Genomic DNA, 19,124 nt, shown 5'->3' with positions numbered 1-19,124 from the left:
TACCTCAGCCTCCCAAGTAGCTGAGACTACAGGAAGCTGCATGTGCCACCATGCCCAGCTAAATTTTTGTAGAGATAGGGTTTTGCCATGTTGCCCAGGCTGGTCTCAAAATCCTGGGCTCAAGCAATCCTCCCACCTTGGTGCTGGCCCAGCCCCTTATTTTACTTCTCCATGTGCCACAGACTCTCTTGTTGTCAGTCTGCTAAAGCCTATGGGCAATACAAGGATTTTAGGAACATAAAATATATTATTATCCTATTTATTTTATGTATTAAAAACTACATACAGCCGGGCGCGGTGGCTCACGCCTGTAATCCCAGCACTTTGGGAGGCCGAGGTGGGTGGATCATGATGTCAAGAGATTGAAACCATCCTAGCCAACATGGTGAAACTCTGTCTTTACTAAAAATACAAAAATTAGCTGGGCCTGGTGGTGCGCACCTGTAGTCCCAGCTACTTGGGAGGCTGAGGCATGAGAATCACTTGAACCTGGTAGGCGGAAGTTGTAGTGAACTGAGATCACTCTACTGCACTCCAGCCTGGCAACAGAGTGAGACTCTGTCTCAAACAAAACAAAACAAAACAAAACAAAAACAAACAAAAAACAAACTATATACAATTGGCCATGGATTCCGCATCTGTGAATTCAACCAGCTGTGGATCAAAAATGTCTGTCCCGGATATGTGCAGACCTTTGTTTTGTCATTATCTCTTAAACAATACAGTATAACAACTATTTACACAGCATTTATGTTGTCGTAGGCATTATAAGTAATCAAGAGATGATTTAGAGTATATGGGAGGATGTGTGTAGGTTATATGCAAATATGCCACCATTTCATATCAGGGACTTGCTTGCACATTCATGGATTTCGGAATTTATGGGAGGTCCTGGAACCACTGTGAGATGACTGTATGTGTGTGTGTGTTTGTGTATGTGTGTGTGCATGTATCTACAATCATGCACTGCATAGCGATGTTTCTGTCATGAGAGACTGCATATATGATGGTGGTCACATAAAATTATAATACTGTATTTTTTTTTGAGATGGAGTCTTGCTCTGTTGCCCAGGCTGGAGTGCAGTGGTGCAATCTCGGTTCACTGAAACCTCTGCCTCCTAGGTTCAAGAAATTCTCCTGTCTCAGCCTCCCAAGTAGCTGGGATTACAGGCATGTGCCACCACGCCTGGCTAATTTTTTGTATTTTTTTTTTTGAGACAGAGTCTCACTCTGTTGCCCAGACTGGAGTTCAGTGGCATGATCTTGGTTCACTGCAACCTCTGCCTCCCGGGTTCAAGTGATTCTCCTGCCTCAACCTCCTGAGTAGCTGGGACTACAGGCACATCCCACCACGCCCACAAAATTTTTATGTTTTTAGTAGAGACAGGGTTTCACTATGTTGGTCATTCTGGTCTCGAACTCCTGACCTCATGATCCACCTGCCTTGGCCTCCCAAAGTGCTGAAATTACAGGCATGAGCCACTGCACCCAGCCAATACTGTATTTTTTTACTGTACCTTTTCTATGTGTTGTAGAAACACACATAGGCATTCTGTTACAATTGCCTGCAGTATTCAGCACACTAATATGCCGTACAGATTTGCAGCCTTTGTAGCCTAGGAGCAATAGGCTATCGCATATAGCCTGGGCTCTGCTATCTAGGTTTGAGTAAGTACACTCTATGACAAAATTGCCTAAGGACACATTTCTCAGAACATAGCTCTGTGGTTAAGCGACAAATTACTGTATGTGTTTGTATATGTGTGTGCATGTGTATACATTTATACATATTCTGTACTATCTATAATTTGAAAATATCTGTGCTTTCTAATGACAAAAGTCACAGGTATTGCCAATGCTAGTGTGATTTGTGATTTGTTGCTGACATTCATAATGGAGGGAAATGCTAGATTTCAGGTAAGGATGAGAGAAAATGAAGATGTAAATTTTTCATGCAAGTTCCTGGACCTGGGAATTCTAATCAGTTTGAGATCTCTCACATTTAGAATATGTGAGCACTTGCAGACCCTGCATCCATTCAGACAAATTGTTGCTCACCCTGGCCAGGCGTGGTGGCTCATGCCTGTAATCCCAGCACTTAGGGAGGCCCAGGAGGGGGCGTTGCTTGAGCCTAGAAGTTTAAGACCAGCCTGGGCAACACAGTGAGACCCTCCTACCTCTACAAAAAATACAAACATTAGATGGGTGCGGTGGCCCACGCCTGCAATCCCAGTACCTAACAGAGGTCGGGGTGGGAGGATCACTTGAGCTCAGGAGTTCAAAACCAACCTGGGTAACATGGCGAGACCGCCTATCTACTTAGAAAAATAAAATGAAAAAGATGGTTGCTCACTCTAATGATGGCTAAATGATTGGTGTGGGGTGGCCAGCAGGTGGCAGCATATGAGCGGGAGAGCATGGGGTCATTTCAGGCTGGATCTGAGACCAAGTTAAAAAAGTCTGAGGGCCTGGACAACACGTGCGCGCGCACACACACACACACACAAACACACACGCTCGCATGCACTCTCTCTCCCTGGTCTCTCTCTCTCACACACACACACACCCTTTCTCTCTTTCTCTCTCTCTCACACTCACACACACACAACACTAAACCCAAGTCCTACCTGCTTGCTACCTGTCTTCTTGCATCAGGGGCCAGCTCACACACAAGTGTGCTGAATGGACCCACTGGACACAGGCCTGACCGAAGTCCCCCTAGAGGAGACGGCCCAGCCTGGGGATATAAGATAGGTTTATCCGAGGTCCCTGAGTCTCAGAACCCAGCAAACAAGTGGGTCCTGATGGGATTCTCCCAGGAAACATTTGCCCTGTGTTTGGGGTCCTGGGTGTCTTCAAAACACAGGCCCAGGGTTGGGCAGAGCTAGGGTGCAGCATGGCCTGAGGGCTTGGCAGAGAGGCAAGAGGCCCTGCCGCCAGTTATGAGTGAAAAACCGAATATCTGGCAATAAAACCTAGAATCAAGCTATCTGCACGTGCTTCCTACACAGCCAGGGCCAGGCTGGGGCAGGTGGGCCGTCCCCTTGAGGCACTGGCCATGCCTTCCCCGCTTCCTAGCCTACCTCAGCCCTCCAGCCCTGCATCTAGCCTTCCAGCCTCTGCTGGAGAGGGTGCTAGCTAGGTGGGGTTCTATTACGGGGTCTTTTGCAGACCTGTCCTCTTGGAGGTAGGTGTTGGCTGGCTCCCCAGGCCTGGCCCCAAGAAGAGCTTTGTTTTTTTTGGGACAGAGTCTCGCTCTGTCACCCAGGCTGGAGTGCAGTGTTATGATCTCGGCTCACTGCAACTTCCACCCCCTAGGTTCAAGCAATTCTCCTCCCTCAGCCTCGAGAGTAGCTGGGATTAAAGGTGCCCACCACCACACTCAGCTAATTTTTGTATTTTTAGCAGAAGCGAGGTTTCACCGTGTTGGCCAGGCTGGTCTCGAACTCCCGACCTCAGATAATCTGCCCGCCTTGGCCTCCCAAAGCGCTGGGATTACCGGCGTGAGCCACTGTGCCTGGCCTTCACCCAAGAAGAGCTTTCTAAGCAGAAGCCCCACTGTGGCTGCCCTGGGACCTGGAGTTCATGTGTGTGCTTTTGGCTTCCACATCTGCCCCATCTCTCTTGAGACAGTGCTGCAGTGTTGCCAACCCCACCTGGAGGTGATACTTGGGGGGTGAGTCTGAAGTGGGACTGAGTGAGCCCCTGACCCTCCAGAGACCACTCTCCAGGACCAGCAGTGCACACAGCACCAGGGTATGCTCCGTTTTGTCACCTGTGGAACTCAGGGCCCCAAATCACTTGGCATCTCTTTCAGCCAGGGACAGATTGGAAGCAGAAAGGCACAGCCTGGGCGGGGCAGCGACTCCTTCTTGTGTGAGGAGATGGGGGTGCAAAGGGGGAGTGGGCAGACTTCAGAGGCAAGGGGTCTTGGGGAGGGCATCCTCTCTGTTCCTCTGGGCAGGGCAGCCTCTTCCCTGCATCTCTTTGGAAGTTCTCCTAGGAAAAGGCCCCGCCCGCCTGCTCCTCAGCCTCCCTAGTGGGTCAAGAAGTTTCCTTGGATGCCTCATTCTTTGGATTAGAAACTTCCCAGTTCTGGGTGCGGGTGACAGGGATGCCACAGGCCCAGGGCATTTGCCATCAGTGTGGCCTGGCCCTTTTGCTTAGGGAGAGGGGGCCAGAAATGAAGGCTCAGTAGTGAGACGACAAGGCACTTGCTTTATTGTTACAGGACAGGGGACGATGACAAGCCATTGAGGGATCTGCTTATGCCTGGGGCCAACCTGGGGGTGGAAGTTCTTGTCACCCCCAGGTCCAAGGTAGGCTGAGCTTCCCCCTTGGTGGGGTCAGGCTCATGGCAGGCACCTGGACCACACCCCACAGCTCCAGGGGTATCCCTTGTGCTTCCTGGGCATCCTCAGTCTGCCAGGCAGTCAAAGAGGGGGTGCTTGGCATGGGTGCTTCCCTGCCACCCTGTGCCAGGCTTTCCCCCTGAATGCCCAGGTTGCCTGAGACAGTTGTAAGTAACTAACAGGTGCTCCTCAACTCACGATGGGGCTGCAGCCAGAGAAACCCATCCTGAGCAGGGAAACATCGTAAATCAAAAGTGGTTTCTAACTTATGATGTTTCAGTTTCCGATGGGTTTACTGGACATAACCCCATCCTAAGTCGAGGAACATACAATGTGTATTGCTTTTGCACCATCTTAAAATTGAAAAACTGTAAGTTGAACCATCGTTAGTAGAGTGAAGCTGGGAACTAAACTACGTGGACTTTTCTTTCTGGAGGAGGAGTGAGATTGTGGTGACCAGGAGGGGGCCCTTCCTGCACCCGGGACTGGGAGAAAAGGGCGAGTTCAAGTTTCCGAGGGCAAGGGCTTTTCCAAACACTGCCTCGGAATTGGGCTCAGTTTGGTCCCCGGGTAGATGTTGCCCCTTCTGTGTGTCACTCTGGGGGAGGCTGGACAGAGCGTGTACTAAGAACGGGTAGAGCCTGGCCGAGCGGGTGCTGCCAATTAGCAGCCCCTAAGGGGGGCATAGACAACCCAGGGAGGGGCTCTCAATCTCCTCCTTCAGGCTGGGCTGTTGGGACGAAGATGGGGGAATAAATACAGGGGGCTTCTGGGAAAGGACATGATGAGGGGCCAGGCCTGCAGAGCATGTGGATGTCAGCATGCGGGTCTCAGGGGATCTTCGGCCTGGCAGGGGCCCTGAGCTCTTGGTAAGCAAAGCCCTCAGCTCTCAATTGCCCCGGAAACTGGGCACTGGGCTCTCAGTGATGTAATGTTGGTTCCTCTGGCTGTGAGGCATGTGGGTGGGGGTACCTCTGAATAACTGTGTGTGAGTGTGCAAGAGGGCTTAAGTGTGGAGGAGTGTGAGCTAGGGACAGTGCATTTTCTTCTTGCCCACACACTTGCTTTTCGGGGGCCCTGGGTGAGGAGCTGGGCCACCACGTGGCAGAAATGTGTGAGGGGTAGCACCCCAGGTGGTGTCTTCTGTGCCCCCACCTGCCAGCTAACACACACATTGGCTTAGTGGCATAGGGGACAGGTAGTATTTTCTTCCTTGACCTTTAAGGTGAGCCCGATACGGGCGGCCAGCCAGGACTTCCAGACCAGGGAAACACTGGAGCTGACGATGCTAGGCACAGCTCATGCCAGAGCCATGGGCTTGGAGCTGGGGCTGAGGTACACAGTGGGGCCCGCAGGGGCCGTGGGGGGCGTGGGCTCCAGCTCCATAAAGGCAGAGTAGAGGGTGGTGAGGTGCAGGTCACCCAGTGCCCCGGAGCCCCCACTGCCTGGGGGTGCTAAGTCACCTGCCCCACTGCCTGTCTCTGCCAGACAGGGCCCAGGGGGGAAGCAGTGGGGTGGTGGCTGGGGTGGTGGCATCGAAGATGATGTTGGGGATGAGGTCACCAGTACCAGGGGGTCGAGGGCCAAGCTGTCATCCTTCAACTGTTCCCACAGGTTTCCTAGTTGGGGGAGATGGGAAAGGAGAGAACAGGTGTCACTGGGAGGCACTGGCGGAGCCCTGTCTGCCCACTCCTCCCTGTCAGCTCTCACATGCTGCAGAGAGCAGGGGATCAGGGTGACATGTGCTGGGAACAGACACTGGCACTAGCTGTGTGACCCCAGGCAGTTGCTGAACCTCTCTGAGCCTCAGATTCCTCCTTGCATGTATCACAATCTGAAAGCCATCAATCTAGATGACCTCTGTGGTTCTTTTTGGGGAGTGGGAATTGGGGAGGGATTGATGCCTGCTGGCAGCATGGATGCCAATGTCGTGCACTCAGGAGTTAACCCTGTCTCCTGCCCAGTCTCCCAAGGAAGGTAGATTTGCAGCCCAGATCAAGGCACTTCCAGCAGTGTACTCTGGACCTAATGGGATGGATGGGCATGGCTCCCTGGGTCTCCTCCACTGCAGGGCCCAGGGAATGGGAGCAGAGCCAGGACGCACACCTGAGTCTGAGGAGCAAACAGTGCTGCCACCTGTGCCATGGGACTCGCACCATGGCTGGCCACGGCCTGGGGCTCTTGCAGTGGGTATCCAGGCTGCAGGCTCTGGAGAGAGAGGGCCTGACTAAACCTGGATTGGATTTGGCTGCCTGGGTTCCAATCCTAACTCTCCCTCTTTCTAGCTAAGTGACCTAGAGTAAGTTCTCAAGCCTCTGTATGCTTCCATGAAGTAGGTTTAGTAATCCCTCCTACCTCTAGGCCCAGATGAGAAGGCACATGGAGAGCAGCCAGCCTGATGCCTGATCTCTAGCAGGGGCTCAAGTAAATGCATCCCACATGTCTATAGCTTCCTCTGAGGCTGAGGGAGCCCTGCTCCCCACTCCTGGACTGGGCTGAGGGTCTACGTGCACTTTTCTAATAATAGCTTCCCAAACCAGGGCTGCCTCCCCATCAGGTTGGGAGCTCTCTGAGGACAGGGGCCTCCATCAGCTTGTGAATGTCCCCCACCCCTGGGAACACAGAGTGTGAGGCCTGGGTCATCATTCCGCTCCAAACCTCCGCTCCAGTACCAGGGCCTGGGGCACACTGGAATTTCGATGGGAACAGGTGGGCTTGGCCATCTGCAGAGACAGAGCCGCCAAGATGGAGTGGAATGGGTCGAACCCTCCCCAGACTCCTATCTCCACATCTCTCCAGGACTTGCCCAGCTCTGAGGCCTCCCACTCCTCTAGGGTAAAGTCTCTTTCTTTCTGCTTTAAAAGATGAAGGCTGATAAAATGCAAATGCATCTGAGAATGTTCAGACTACTGGTCACTCACAGTCAAGTGTGGAATAGAACATGGAGCCATTGGTGGCCTATCCAGAGCTGAGAGTGTTTTTTGTTTTTTTTTGTTTTCAAGGTGGAGTCTCTCTCTGTCACCCAGGCTGGAGTGCAGTGGTGCAATCTTGGCTCACTGTAACCTCCGCCTCCCGGGTTCAAGCAATTCTCCAGCCTCAGCCTCCCGAGTAGCTGGGATTACAGGCGCCTGCCACCATGCCCAGCTAATTTTTGTATTTTTTAGTGGAGACAGGGTTTCACCATAGTGGCCAGGCTGCTCTTGAACTCCTGACCTAAGGTGATCCAGCTGCCTCAGCCTCCCAGAGTGCTGGGATTATAGGTGTGAGCCACTGTGCCCGGCTGAGAGTGGTTTGATGATATCAGTTGGATCACGTTTGGGGCGCCAGGAGGAGAGATACAGGGGCAAGGACATCCCTCTTGCCCCATTCTCTGGATGGCAGAGAGCAAGCGGGAAGCTCCCTCTGCCATGTCTGGCCTCCTCTGCTTCAGTCAACCAAAAACCCAGCCACTTGCAGCCTGCAGCCTGGAGACTTGGAGAGGGTGAATCACCCTGCCAGGTGCACCTCTCCAGTCCAGTCCCACTTCCCTTTCCCACCCCCAGCTCACCCTGGAAGTCAAAGTCGGTGAGAGAGGGGTTGATGGCATCCAGGTCAGTGCCAAGGTCTCCATCTGGCAGTAGGGTGTCATGCACGGTCCTGGCTGGGGAAGGCTCGGCCAGCAGCTTGGCACTGTGGCTGGGTGGGGTGTGGGCAGGCAGAGGTGAGTCCTTGGGGGTGCCTGGCTGGGCCCGCAGCTCAAGATGCCCATCCGGCTGTGGGAACAGTGGCTGCGGTGGTCCAGGAGGGGCCAGGCCTGGTGAGAGGTGCAGGTAAGTCTGCCCATAGCAGGAGGGTGCGTGCCCAAGTAGGTCCTGCAGGGGGTTCTTGCCAGGAATGGGACCTGGAGCTGGGTGGAGTGAGTGCAGCGGCGGGGAGAGGCCAGCTGGGGGTGCCAGGGGCCGGATGGGGCCTGAGCCTGCCAGCCCAGGGGGCGGACAGCCCAGGAGCGGGGAGCCCAGCTTTTCCCTCTTGTCACCAATGAGGCTGTCCAGCTCTTCTGAAAGGCCCAAGAGAGAAAGAACACCATGAGACCTCCCTCCTCCACAGCCCTCCCCAGCCTGGAACCCTCACTCAGGGCCTGGCCTCACTCTCCGATTCTCTGTTTTTTGGCTCTTGGGTGCCCTTGGTCCTCCCTCGCACGGCTGCCCGGCCTCACCTGGCTTGGCCATGCTTTTGCGCACAGCGATGGGATCTTTCCTCTTCCACTTCTGCAGCTCCTCCTGCATCTTGTCGATCTTGGCCGGATTGAGGGCCCACAGGCAGCCCTTGCGGGACGAGCTTCCTGATTTGTTCTCCACCTTCTCGAAGCACTTGTTGAGAGACAGATTATGGCGGACAGAATTCTTCCAGCCATCAGGCGCTGTCTGCCGGAGCAGAGCAAGACAAGCATTCAGGCCGGGGTCAGGGAGCCAGAGCCGGCTTCGGGTCTGGGTTCTAGAACACTCCTGTGGCCCCTCTGGGCACAGAGCTGCCACCTACTCTGGGGCTTGATGTCTTCCTTGGCACCCAGCTCTTGCTTGGTCCCCTTTGGTGATGGGGGAGGGATGAGCAGGAACCTTGACCCCAAGTTACTTTCATCTCAAATCTGCCTTCATCCCACCCCATCCTGCCTGACCCTTCAGAGGACTGTCAAGGTGATTCAGAAAGCCAGGGCTGGTGGGCACTAGAGGCCTCTGGCCCATGACACCCTTCCATCTGAAGCTGGGCTGCTCCACTGGGTCTCCAGGCCTGTGCTCGGACCTCTCTGTGGAAGGGGGACTCACAACTCTGAGGTCTCCTGGCTGGCTTTAGAGGCAGGAATTAGGGAGGAATGCTCCTCTCCCGGGTCTGCATTATCCCCTCTGGGGCTAACTTGGGAGAAAAGAAAGATGGGCGAGGTTGGTGAGTGTTTGGGTGTGTGCGGTGTGTGCATTGCACATATGTTTGTGTGTCTATGTGGGTTTGGTATACGAAGGGACAGTGTGAATGAGCATGTGCACATGTCTCTAAGTGTGTCTACCTGGCGTGAGCAAGGTCTCCTGGGTATGGGTCCATGAATTCCTCGAGTGTGAGGATGGCCGTGTGTGAGAAAGTCTCTCTGGGTGTGAGTGTGGGTAGCCATGATTGTGTGATGTGTGGGTGTGTGTTTGCATGAGTGTGCCCGGGGGTGTGCCCTGGTGGGGAGGCCAGCCCTTAGGCGGTGGGGGGGTTGCTCGTGCCAACAGAATAAACACCCATTAGGAGGCCTGGTCATGCCACCAGTGCAGTAATTGTGCCCAGGGAGGGTTGTAAAAACCATTAGGCTGACTCAGTTGGGTGAGAGGCGGTGGCAGGAGTGCCAGTGGGCCCCCTGCCCGCCCACCTCCAGCTCTGTTCCAGGCTCTGTGACAGCCCTGAGCCCAGCAGGGGCTGACTGTTGGTATGGCACTTGCTCTGGCCAGTTGAATTCCTTTGCCCTCATTCCCTGGCCCCTCCCCCTTTCAGCCCAAAGTTTCTGCCTAATGAGGGGCAGCCACTCCCTCCTCCCAGCTCACTTGCCCCAGGGAGCAGCCAAGCCGAATCATGCCCAGCAGAACCGGGCCCTAATGCCAGCATCACTCCAAGTGGCTGGCAGGACTTGGTGCAGCCTTTCTTGGGGGGCAGCTGGCCTGGGGTAGGAGCTGGTTGAGATGACCCCCAAGTCAGTAGGGAGGATTCTAGAGCCACCAGACCAGCCAACTAGGGGTTCACCTTCGACCCCCACGACAGTCTCCACTGGGAGTCAAGGCCATGTTGCCCCATGGGCAGAGTTAATGGGCACTGGGGCCTTTTATGTTCCCATAAAACTGACTTTGGGATGCCAGGGCAGCCCCCACCCCAGCCACTTCCTGTTTGGAATAGGGATGGTCAGCACTAACAATTATGTCCAGTGGCTCAACACTTCCCCAGTCCCACATCCCTGACTCATGGTGCCATGGGACGCCCACAGCAGCTTCCTTGGGCATGAGTGCTGCCCACTCTGGGGTCTAGTCATCCTTGCCCAGAAAAACGATCTTCAAATGGAAAGTGAGAGATGGAATGAGGAGGGGAATCTTTGAACTAAGGAATTTCCTTGGGTGGATCAGAGGGGAACCGTCAGAGTCAGAAGGAATCTATGTGCCAACTGATCTGGCCCATTTTACAGACTGGGAAACTGAGGTCCAGACAATAAAGGGCCTAGCCCTGGATCACACAAGGAGGCAGTGACAGAGCTCAGCCTCCAACTCTGTCCCCCAGGTAAGGGCCCTGCCCAGGTCACCCCATAGGGCCTGCCTCACCATCTAGGGCCCCTCCCATCCTCACAGATGCTTTCTCTCTGAGATCAAATGTGAACTCAGGAGTGAGGGAGTGATGCAAGTGGCTAAAAACAACAACTAGAACCAAAGGGAACAAAAAGCTGTTAGACCTCTTCACTCCTCAGCCCCATAAAACAGGGATTACACGGCTCCCAGGAAAAATAATTAAGCCAGGAAGATGAGATGCAGGGAGGGGCTGGGGGCCAGGCCAGGAGTTGGTGGGGAAGGAGGGCTGAGAGGAGTTGGGGTAGGGCCTTGCCTTTTCCCTCTCTCTGCCCTGGCCCCTCAAAACCCTAGAAGACCCTCCAAAAGCTTTAGGGGTTAGGGAGACTTCAGCCTCCTGAGCTGCTGGGGTCTGGGGGGCAACCCTGAATTCAGGCTTTGATGCTTCTTGAATTCCAGGGGCGACTCGCCTCCCTCCTTCCCTCCCAGAACCTCTGGTGGATTGCCACACTTTTCCACCCCTGGCCAGACCACTCCAGCAATCGTGCCCACTCCCCATCTGATGGCAGCCCAGCAGGATAAACTTGTTTGAACATCAAGCCTCAAATCACCCCCAGACAGGACCATAGACGGTGGGGGCAGGAATCACCCCCTGGCAGGTGGAGTTGAGTCCTGGATCACCTGGGTCTCAGCAACTGTCCACTGCCTGGGTAGCAAATGAGATTTGTGTCTACCAGGGCTTGGAGAAGGCACTCTTCACACACAATCTCCGGTCTTCCCCACGCCCACCCCAGGAGAAGGGGGTCTGTGCCCGAGGGGCTGGGGGAGTGCAGAGAGAAGTGTGCAAAGCCGAGAAGCTTGATCTAGTAACTGATTTCATCTACTGTGTGACCTTAGGGGAATGGATTACTGTCTCAGATGTGTTTGTCCACCCTGGGAGAAGAGCCCCTGTCCTGCCTGTAGAGAGGGAGTTGGGTAAGGCTCCCAGAAGCCCCTTCTGTGGATGATAGAAATGAGATTCTGCCCAAGGGGTTGGGGGAAGAGTCAGGTAAGCCAGCCTGGGACAACTCAAAAACTGGGTAGCCCACACCCCACTTTCTGGCAGGACGGCAGCTGAGCCTGCCACCCACAGAGGCAGATCCTAATCTCACCTTGGAAGGCAATGGCTTCTTCAGCCCCGACGACACAGTCACCATGGCTGACCAGCTCCTCCAGCCCCCCAGCATCCCAGGGGTTGGGGTAGCGACAGTGTCTCATTTCTTCTCCAACTTTCTCTCCGCACTTGGGGTAGGTGGATGCTCCCTGAGGCCTATCAGTGCTAACATGTCCACTTCCAGCCTGCTGTACAACCTTGCACGAGCCGCTTGGGCTCTCTGTTCCCTACTTGGAGCCCCTTTTGTAGGAACTCTGTCCTTTTGAGGTGGAGGCAAGGGAAAGCCTGGTGGGGGTAAGCCCTCTCCTAGCCTTCGTTCTAATTCTTCTCCCACCTCCAGACTGCATCCTCTGGCTCTGAGAGGCCTGGCTTGTCCAGAACTTGGGGGTAGTGGGGTGGGGGGAACCTTGGGCTCACCTTGAAGTAAGGAAAGTGCTCCGTCATAAAATTGTAGATCTCGCTGACAGGAAGGCTCCCGGTTTTACTGTTCTTAAGGGCCATGAAGATGAGGATGCTGAAGACAGAGAAAGCCCCTGAGAGTCTGAACCTCTGACTGGGTCCTAAGCCCACTCTGAACCCGGCGCCCCTGGTGAGAGGCTTAATGGGGTTGGAGTTGGAAGGGAATGAGAAACTCCATTGAAATGGACACGGGAGTCAGGAATTACAGATGCACGAAGGTCTTGTGGAATCTGAGAAACCTGGGTGGCCATCCTGGCTTAGTTACTCACTAGCCGTGTGACCTTGGGTGAATGGCTTGCCCTCTATGAGCCTCAGTTTCCTCAACTTTGAAGTGAAGAAAGTCACAGCTACCCCAGAGTTGTGAGGATTAAAGACTGCCTGTCACATAGAAGGCACTCATTAAATGGAAGCTGTCATTACTAGTCAGTCCTCAGCCAACTGCATGAACGTTGGAGAGCAGGGAGGGAACGAAGGTTTCTATAGCCCCTGCAATGTACCAAGCGTGGCACCTACATTCTCTTACATAGTCTGTCCAACAGCCTGAACTGCTACCCCAAGCCCTCACATTTCTTTATCTTTTGAATCTCGTAAGTCTTATATTTTAATTTTTTGAATTATACTTCAAGTTCTGGGGTACATGTGCAGAACGTGCAGGTTTGTTACATAGGTATACAGGTGCCATGGTGGTTTGCTGCACCCATCAACCCGTCATCTACATTAGGCATGTCTCCTAATGCTATCCCTCCCCCAGCCCCCTGCCCTCAAAGCCTGACATTTTCTTAAAAAGAGGAATAAACAGAGGCTCAGAGAGATTAAGTAACTTCCCTGAGGTTTCACACGAGTCAGTTCCAGAGTCTGGTCTTGAACTCGTTTCTGCTGGACTTCAAGGCCTGCGTGTGCTTCTTTCAGTGAATTACCCTGCCTCTCACAAAGCCCTTCTCTGCACTCCTGGCTGATGTTTAACTTCCTCTCCCTTCCCCTGAGCTCACACTAGCTGATGACCTGATCCCACGTAGGGCCTGACACACATTTGGTCAAGTGTCACTGTTGGTTGGATGAAAGGACAGATGGAAGGGTCTCCCAGACAGGCTGGGTGTACTGACACTGAAAAGCCTGGCCCCAGAGAAGGCCCACCAGATCTGGCAGATGGTAGATAGCTGAATCACAGCTGCAGGCCTCACCCCATTTCCTTCCAGTAGAGCTTTGAGGGGGGGCTTCTCTCTGTTTCTGGGGAAGGAGAGGGAAGGCAGCAAGCATCTCCCCTAAACTCTCAGATCCAGGCCCTGGGCCCTAGGAGGTGAGACCTTGGCAGGCTCACCCCAGGGCACCAGTATCTGCTGAGTCAAGTCACAGACATGACTCTCCAGGTGCAGACAAAGGGTCAGAGGTGATCCAGTCTATGCCCCTGCCTCCATGCAGGAACTCTTTCTCCAGCGTCCTCTGGAAGCCCCCTGGTATGACTTCTACCTGCTGCCGTTACTCATAGACCCAGAGGATTCCATGCCTCAGTGCTCCCAGGAGCCCTCTCACCCCCACCTCCTCCCACCCCCAGAGTGTGGGAAATGTACCTGTAGGAGTAGATGGGTTTTGGGAAGAGAGGCTGGTGCCCGTCGGTGCTGGCCTGGGGTGCCATCCGCTGGTACGGATAGTGTGAGGAGCCCAGGTAAGGTACGGGGTAGCTGCTGCCCCCTGGTGAGTACTGAGGAGGTCAAAGTGGGCAGAGTGATTGCCACGGTACCCAGCCTTTCCCAGGAGGGCTCCCCTCCCCCATTTATATACAACTAGAGAAGGTGCTCAGGCCCAGGTCATGGGCTCCATCATCCCCAACACAGAGCTATCTGAGGGGCTGTAAGGAGATCCACACCCTAGAATTTAGCATCTCAGAGGCCTTAAAGCCCCCTTCTCCAGCTCCTTCCTCTCAGCCTTTGATGCTCTGGTTGCCATGGTGATGAGACCCTGTGGGGAGAGTATGGAGCCCTCGGCCCCTGCACCCTTCCAGGAAGTGCTCCCGGCACTCGGCACTCGTGCATCTCCCCAGAGCAGCTGGGCCGGAAGTGGGATGTCCAGCCTGGGCGTTTGCTGGGCACTGCCACTTTTATGAGTTTCAGTGGCTCTTTGAAAGGGCCGGTCACGGTAGTGGGCAGGTGGGGGTGGGAGGTGGTTTTACGGCAAAGGGAGTGGCTGCGGTGCCAGGGATGGTGTTTTATGGGGGATGGGGGCAGAAGACTCTGACTCCCCCAGCTGCTCCAGGCTGAAGAGCTCTTTCCAGGTCACCCAAGAGACACTTAGTGCCTGAGTCACCCTCTGTCCAGGCTCCATAAAGCCCTGGGTGCGGCCATCTTGTTGAGAGGGGGTGCAGACTGCAGACTGCAGAGGGCATCAAAGCAGGGCCAGGCATGGTGAGATCATGAAAGGTCTGGTGGCCCCTTGGTCCTTCTGTGGCTCAATCTCTGTTCCTGCCTTGGGGACATCCTCTACCCTGGGTCAGACCATGAGCCTCAGGATAGCTTTGGTCGTTCCCCCAGGCCTCTCACAGCAGGGAGGACGTCCTGTCATGCCCTCTCTTTGCTTCCCTCCATCTCTTTCTTTTCCCCACAAAGCAGGCAGTCTGACCCAGCCCCTCTCCCCTGCCTTCCTCCCTGGCTCGGCCGAGATCAGGGCCAGAGCCACAGAGCCGGGTGTAGAACCTGCTCCACAGGCAGGGCCTGTCTCGGTGCCAGGCTGCAGGTGGATGGAGCCGGGCGCTGGGCAGCCACTTGCTCCGTCTTGCCTGGTGGCTCCTGGGAGCTGCCTAGCTGCTCTGGAGCTCTGTTCTTTCTCCTTTAAAACTCCTCCATCCCATGCCAGTGTGGGGCAATTACTTGGCATCCTGTACACTTGGGAGGAGCTGAAGCTGGGAAAGGAGGAAAGAGCTGAAGATCATGGGGACTTGGAGTCCTCCGGGTGGGAAGGAAGGTCCCCTAAGCCCACACTGGGTGCCCATCCTCTCTAGGCTAATAGAAGTTGGGGGCCAAGGTCATATAGCAAGATGGTGGCTGACCTATACAGAAGCCCTGCTCAGCCTGTGTTTCACACCACACACTCCTCTTCTCTCTGCCCCTCTCTCTGTCTGGGGCAGCTCTCCTCCTTCCCTCATTTCTGGTTCCCATCGCAGCCCTGCCTCCATCTCAGCCCCACACTCTTATCTGAGGCCTCTCAGGCCCTGCCAGGGACTCAGACAAACCCACCCCGGATGAGGGCAATTGCTTCTCTTCCCATTAACCACTCCCCACCACCTGCCGTGGCCCTGCCTAAGGTTCAGGGCCCTGATGCCCTTACCTGCCCATCCAGGTGTACATATGCCCTCACACAGACACACACACAGCACACCACACCACACACACTCACACACACACACACTCAATATCCTGAGACCCGGGGGAAGCAGGCCCACTTGCCCCAGACCCACCTGGTGGAAGGGGGGCTGGGAGGAGCAGTACATATGCTGCAAGGGAGGCTGGTAGCAGAACATCCCAGAACCACTATCCAGAACTGGGGGCTTGACCTTGACCTCTGAGCCCTGCTGGAAGAGAAAGCAGATGACTAGGTTAGGCCTTATTTTCTCCCTTCCTCTTTCCTGTGTCTTGAACCTTACAGAAAAGCAACCCCTATTCTGCCTCCCCAACAGCTTATTCCTGGATACACAGAAAACAGAGAAGGGCAGGGATTTTCCCAAGGGAACTCAGCAATTTGGTGGTAGAGTCGGGGCTGGAAGTGACAACAGTCCCTACCCCTCACCTCACTGCAGGAGAGAGGCTGAGGCTGGGCTGTCCCGAGAAGTCGGGGAGACTTGTGCTGGGGTGGGGACAGGGATCTCCCAGAATAGCACCAGGGTGCGGTGCTGACCTCACTTGACATGCCTGACTCAGAGGCCTCAGACTCTCAGAGCAGGTGTGCAAAGAACACTAGGAAAAGGCCACAGCTCCAGAACTCCCCCTGAGGAGCCGTGGTGAGGGGACCATGGGTAGTGGCCAGACAGGCTGGCCCGGTTGTGGCCCTGGGTCCGTCTCTTTCCTCTTCTGTACAGCCCCAGGAAGCTCCAGCAGGCTCTCTGAATGGGGCTAGTAACTCCTCTCCGCTTTGACTCCTGGCCATCCCCGATGCAGAGCTTTGCTCCCTGCTCCCGGGAGTCTACGCGGTTGCTGGTCTGCGTGAGCCCTGTGAAGGCTCTCACCTTGGGCACGGGGAGCCTGCAGGTGCTGCTAGCAGTGGTGTTCAGACTCTGCCTTCCCATGCATGAGAGGTCGGCATGGAGTCCCCAGGGCCTAGTGCAGAGCTCTCCCATGATGGGGACAGGAGGGTGTTCAGCCAGGCCCTGGAAGGTGGACAAGCCCTGCAGGAGGCAGACAGCACTTCCTGGAGTTACCAGGGGCCTTGGGAAACCGGCATCTGGGCCCAGAGGGGCAAATCAGCTGTGACCTCTCTCTGGATGTGCCCTGGGGTTGTTGATGCAGAGATTGCCATAATCGTAGAATCTCAGGCCTAGAAGGGTCAAGAGCACTTGTGTCCAACCCCTTCATTTGACAGATGACGGGACTGAGCCCAAAGAGGGGAAGCAACATGCCCAAGGTCACCCGGCAAGTGGACAGATAGCTGTGTCTCAAGCTCTTCTCATGTGTGGGAGGATCAGGGTGTGAACTCAATCTCAGCCTCACCGTTTGCAGGCTAGGAGACACCCTGGCAAGTCACTTGGCCTCTATGAGCCTCAGTTTCCTCATCTGAAATATGGGAATGGTGGGAACTTTCTAGAGCGTGATTCAGGGGATTAAATGAGGGCACGTGAAAGAAAGCACCCAGCACAATGATTGGGAGCTGTTAATGAGTGGAGGTTTGGGGGCCGTAGCTGAGATGACGGTGCCCTGTCTGCGGGCTGTGGTCCTGTTTAAGGGATGTGAGAAGAAGCCATCAAAGGGCCAGAATAAAGTCCTGTCTTGGCCACACCCGGTAGGTGACCAACTGTCTTCTCCATCTTCCTTCCAAGCCTTTGTTGGGGTGGCTCGGGGCTGGAATGGGGGCCTGTTTAAAAGCAAGAGGTGAGGGGCATGTGGAGTCGGCACCGCCACGACTGCGCCACTCAGTCACTGCCTCGGGGACCTCCACACCAGAGCTGGGGAGCAGGGGGCAATCTCCCTTTAGCTTTTCTCTTCCCTAAGCAGCAATCACTTGAGACAGGTACTGTTAACCTTACTTTTCAGATGAGGCTCAGAGAGGTTAAGACTTGCCCAAGGTCACACAGCTTGTGGGGGTCAGGCTATGGAAGGGCATGTTAATCTTCCAAGGTATTTCTAGGAATACACCCAGGCCCCACTCCAGGCACAGAATGGGGCCAGGATGGGTCCCTCTGGAAGGCTTAAGTCCTCTCTCAACCCTGTATGCTAAGGCTGGGGAGGGAAAAACTGTTCTGTGGCTCCTCCCAAACCCTTTCTCTTGGCCTCTGGAATGTGTTTTTCTTGTCACATTTGCATATGGGCGTGTAGGTCTGGCTGGAGATTCTTGACACTTAAACCAACAGAGAGAAGTCACACAGTGGAATCCTGACTCAGGAGCCTCTGGGAAGCTGCCAGCTTCTTTAGCCTGACCCGCCTCCCCCACCCGCCCCACTCCATGCTGGCCAGGCCAGCACCCCCTCCCCAGCTGACCTGGGGGCCCCAACTCTCAGTCTTGAGAGGCAAGGTCTGCAAAGAGAAGGTGGGACTTTGGTCTCAGAGGACTCTTTCTAGGCTGCTAGGAACCCGCACAGTGGGGACATGGGGCACTCGCTGGCCACTAGTACTCACCAGGACTTGCGGGCCGTGCTCCTGGCTGGGGTAGGAGAGCCCGTTACACCATGCCTCTCCTGAGAAGCCAGGCAGGAAGGCCTCAGCCTCCGCCACATCCACGGGGATCTCCTCGAAGGCTTCCAGGGGCCCCGGGGTCTTAAAGGAGTGTCCATCGAGGGCCAAGGTGGTCTCGGCCTCGGGGAAGACGTCCTCATGGAAAGGCCGCTTATATGGGTGGAAGGGCACGTGGCTGCCCTTGAGGAATCGCCCGGGGCTGCTTGCTGGGGCCTCCTCGAAGCCAAAGCCAGGATACTTGTCTGAGGGTGAGAGCTGGAAGGGACCCAGGCCGGGGCCGGCTGGGCAGTGGCCCTGGACTTGCTCAGGGCCTGGTGACGCAATGCGGGGGCTGTGTGGGGGCAGGGAGGGTGTCCTCTCTGGAGGGCCATCGGGCACAAACGGCGAGCAGCTGAAGCCGGCATGCTTCTGGGCAGACAGACGGTAGACAGCTTGTGAGTGGAGGCTGAACCAGGGCTGGGCACCTGCTGGGACCCTGCTCTGTTCTGGGTAAAGGGGTCTATGGCTGAGCTCTAGGGAGCCCCTGAATGGTGGAGAAGACATAGCCTGCCCTTGGGAGCCCCGATTTCATGAGGGCACCCTACCCTGAAACCTGGGGCACCCCAAGTCTGATGGGGCTCACAGCCCTGCCCCGGGACAGGCCCAGACTGACTCCTCTGGATCCCGGGGTCACTGAGGACTTGTTTGCTGGTGGAAGGGACAAGACAGACCCTGGGAGGTCCCTGGTGGGGTGAGATGACTGGTCCACCTGCTGCCTGTGCAGCCGCAGGCCTTGGCCTGAACTCAGGCCAGATGCCACATACTTACACTCTGTGTGGTGGGGGAGTCGGGGAGGCCTGGCGCTTGCATGAGGTCCCCTTGGCGCTCGCCCTCCAGTCTGCTGGGGTCCGGCAGCGTGACGTCAGACTGCGGCGGGGGCAGCGACACCATCACCCAGTCCTGGGCTCAAAGAAAGCCGTCTGCCATGAGAGTGAGGACCAGCGTCCAGGGGTGACCAGCCCAGGCTCGCCAC

The 19,124-nt window shown here is 55.4% G+C and overlaps 1 protein-coding gene across 2 annotated transcripts in view; it reads right to left on the bottom strand.

Moving 5' to 3' along the window:
* Positions 1-4,195: 4,195 nt before the first annotated feature.
* The window catches only part of FOXN1 (forkhead box N1), a 31,944-nt gene continuing 17,015 nt past the window's right edge, over positions 4,196-19,124 (bottom strand). Inside the window, exons 2-9 of one of the 2 annotated variants that reach the window (XM_064367443.1) lie at positions 18,920-19,056; positions 18,056-18,520; positions 15,688-15,798; positions 13,808-13,938; positions 12,198-12,294; positions 8,548-8,755; positions 7,900-8,388; positions 4,196-5,971 (exon numbers count right to left, since the gene is read on the bottom strand). In XM_064367443.1, coding sequence (XP_064223513.1) covers positions 5,652-5,971; positions 7,900-8,388; positions 8,548-8,755; positions 12,198-12,294; positions 13,808-13,938; positions 15,688-15,798; positions 18,056-18,520; positions 18,920-19,042 — 1,944 coding nt within the window. In that variant the 5' untranslated portion in view covers positions 19,043-19,056 and the 3' untranslated portion in view covers positions 4,196-5,651. Of the gene's footprint in view, positions 5,972-7,899; positions 8,389-8,547; positions 8,756-12,197; positions 12,295-13,807; positions 13,939-15,687; positions 15,799-18,055; positions 18,521-18,919; positions 19,072-19,124 lie in introns of those variants that run through there. The other variant, XM_064367444.1, reaches the window with a different exon arrangement.

The sequence above is a fragment of the Aotus nancymaae genome, unplaced genomic scaffold, assembly GCF_030222135.1.
Source record: "Aotus nancymaae isolate 86718 unplaced genomic scaffold, 86718_ANA_hifiasm-v0.15.2.pri h1tg000072l, whole genome shotgun sequence".
NCBI classification, from domain to species: domain Eukaryota; kingdom Metazoa; phylum Chordata; class Mammalia; order Primates; family Aotidae; genus Aotus; species Aotus nancymaae.
This window is presented reverse-complemented; position numbering and strand designations above follow the sequence as displayed.